We start from the raw sequence: 1,361 nt of genomic DNA on the forward strand, positions 1-1,361 counted from the left end.
CGCCCTCCCTCCCTTCCTCCCTCCTTCCCTACCGACACTCCTCCCGGCTCAGATGGCCCGGTCTGCTCCTTTTCTACCTCCGACCCTGCCTCCTCCCCCGGCAAGGAGATCCCTGTGGTTGCAGTCACCTTAACTGAGGCCTCCGGGTCGGGAGGGGCCGCCGCCTGTGCGGAGGGGAGAAGGCCCGCCTGGACCCGCGAGAAGGTAGGTGAGCATCCCTTTCCAGGTCCTTTTCCCAGCCTCCCTCTTCACTTACCTTGACCACAATCTCTTCTAGAAGCTCTCGCAGCTCCTCGTCGGTGAGGCCCCCTGGCAATCGTCGGAGCACTAGCTTCACCCGCCGCGGCCCTTCCTCTCCTCGTTTCCCTCCCCGCTTTTCCTTCTCGCCACCCCGCCTCTTTTTCCTCATACCCTCCCCCTGCTTCCATTTCTTCCCCTCCTCCCCTCTCTCTGCCACCGCCTTCTGACGCTCCCTATGCCCACCTCGGCGCCCCCCAGTTCTGCTCGACCGCTCTTTTTCTTCCCCGTGCGACTCTGCCTTGGCAACGCGGTCGTTGTCTGCGAAGGGCAGGTACGTGCTCGTGGTGAGGGCAATCCAGGCAAAAGGAAAGAAAAAGCGACAAGGTTTGGAAGAGGAGGTTGATCAGCGCGCGCCCCCCCCCTACCTCGTCGTTTTTTCCCACTCCGTCCGCTGGTCCTATCTTTCCGTCCACTCTCGCCTTCCGCAGCCCTTTCCGTGACCCCTGCGTGTCCTCCTCGGCCTGCTGCCCCGCGAGGCCCCTTTCCTCCCTGTTCTCGGCCCTCTTCCTTTCCTCCCGTACGCCTCCCTCGAGGACGGTCAGGAAGGGAGGAGTCGCGCGTTTCTCGTCTCGAACCGTCCCGATGCCCACTTCCGTCTGTGCTCGGTGCTCCCATCAGGAGGTCTACACGCGTGTGCGCGGGCACAAGGTTGGTAAGGATGGAAGTTACACGGGGATCGGGGCTAGGGCCTTGGGGGTCGCCTTTCCAGGCCCTGTCACCAAAACTCAGCGAGCGACACCAGACGGCGGGCCCAAGCCCCAGGAACAACACCGCCGTAAAAGGACTGAGAGTGGCATAAGCACAGGCAATGTTTTGTACAAGATACTGAACAGGAGGCGCAGGCATTGGGGCTGCTGTATTTAGGGCAAAATCTGTCGTCGTTCTGCCTGTTTTTTTCAGCTGCATGCGCCCTCTGGCTTCGCCTATGCCCATGTCCTTTTCAACCGCTTGGAAAAACCGGACATGCACCCATTGCGCCCATCCGCGTCCGATACCGCACACATCCTCACGTAACACAGGGTGGAGATGGGAAGATCTCTTTCAGTATGGCTGGCGGGGGC

General features: G+C 61.4%; 1 protein-coding gene across 1 annotated transcript; it reads right to left on the reverse strand.

Annotated features, from left to right (window-relative positions):
- Positions 1-2: 2 nt before the first annotated feature.
- On the reverse strand, positions 3-1,122 carry NGA_0705200 (uncharacterized protein; the record flags this gene model as incomplete). Its single annotated transcript, XM_005852855.1, has 3 exons — positions 3-188; positions 257-558; positions 666-1,122. Coding segments are annotated over 3 exons (945 nt in total), but the record flags the coding sequence as incomplete, so codon positions are not given.
- Positions 1,123-1,361: the final 239 nt, after the last annotated feature.

Source organism: Nannochloropsis gaditana (assembly GCF_000240725.1).
Source record: "Nannochloropsis gaditana CCMP526 unplaced genomic scaffold scaffold982, whole genome shotgun sequence".
Lineage (NCBI taxonomy): Eukaryota > Eustigmatophyceae > Eustigmatales > Monodopsidaceae > Microchloropsis > Microchloropsis gaditana.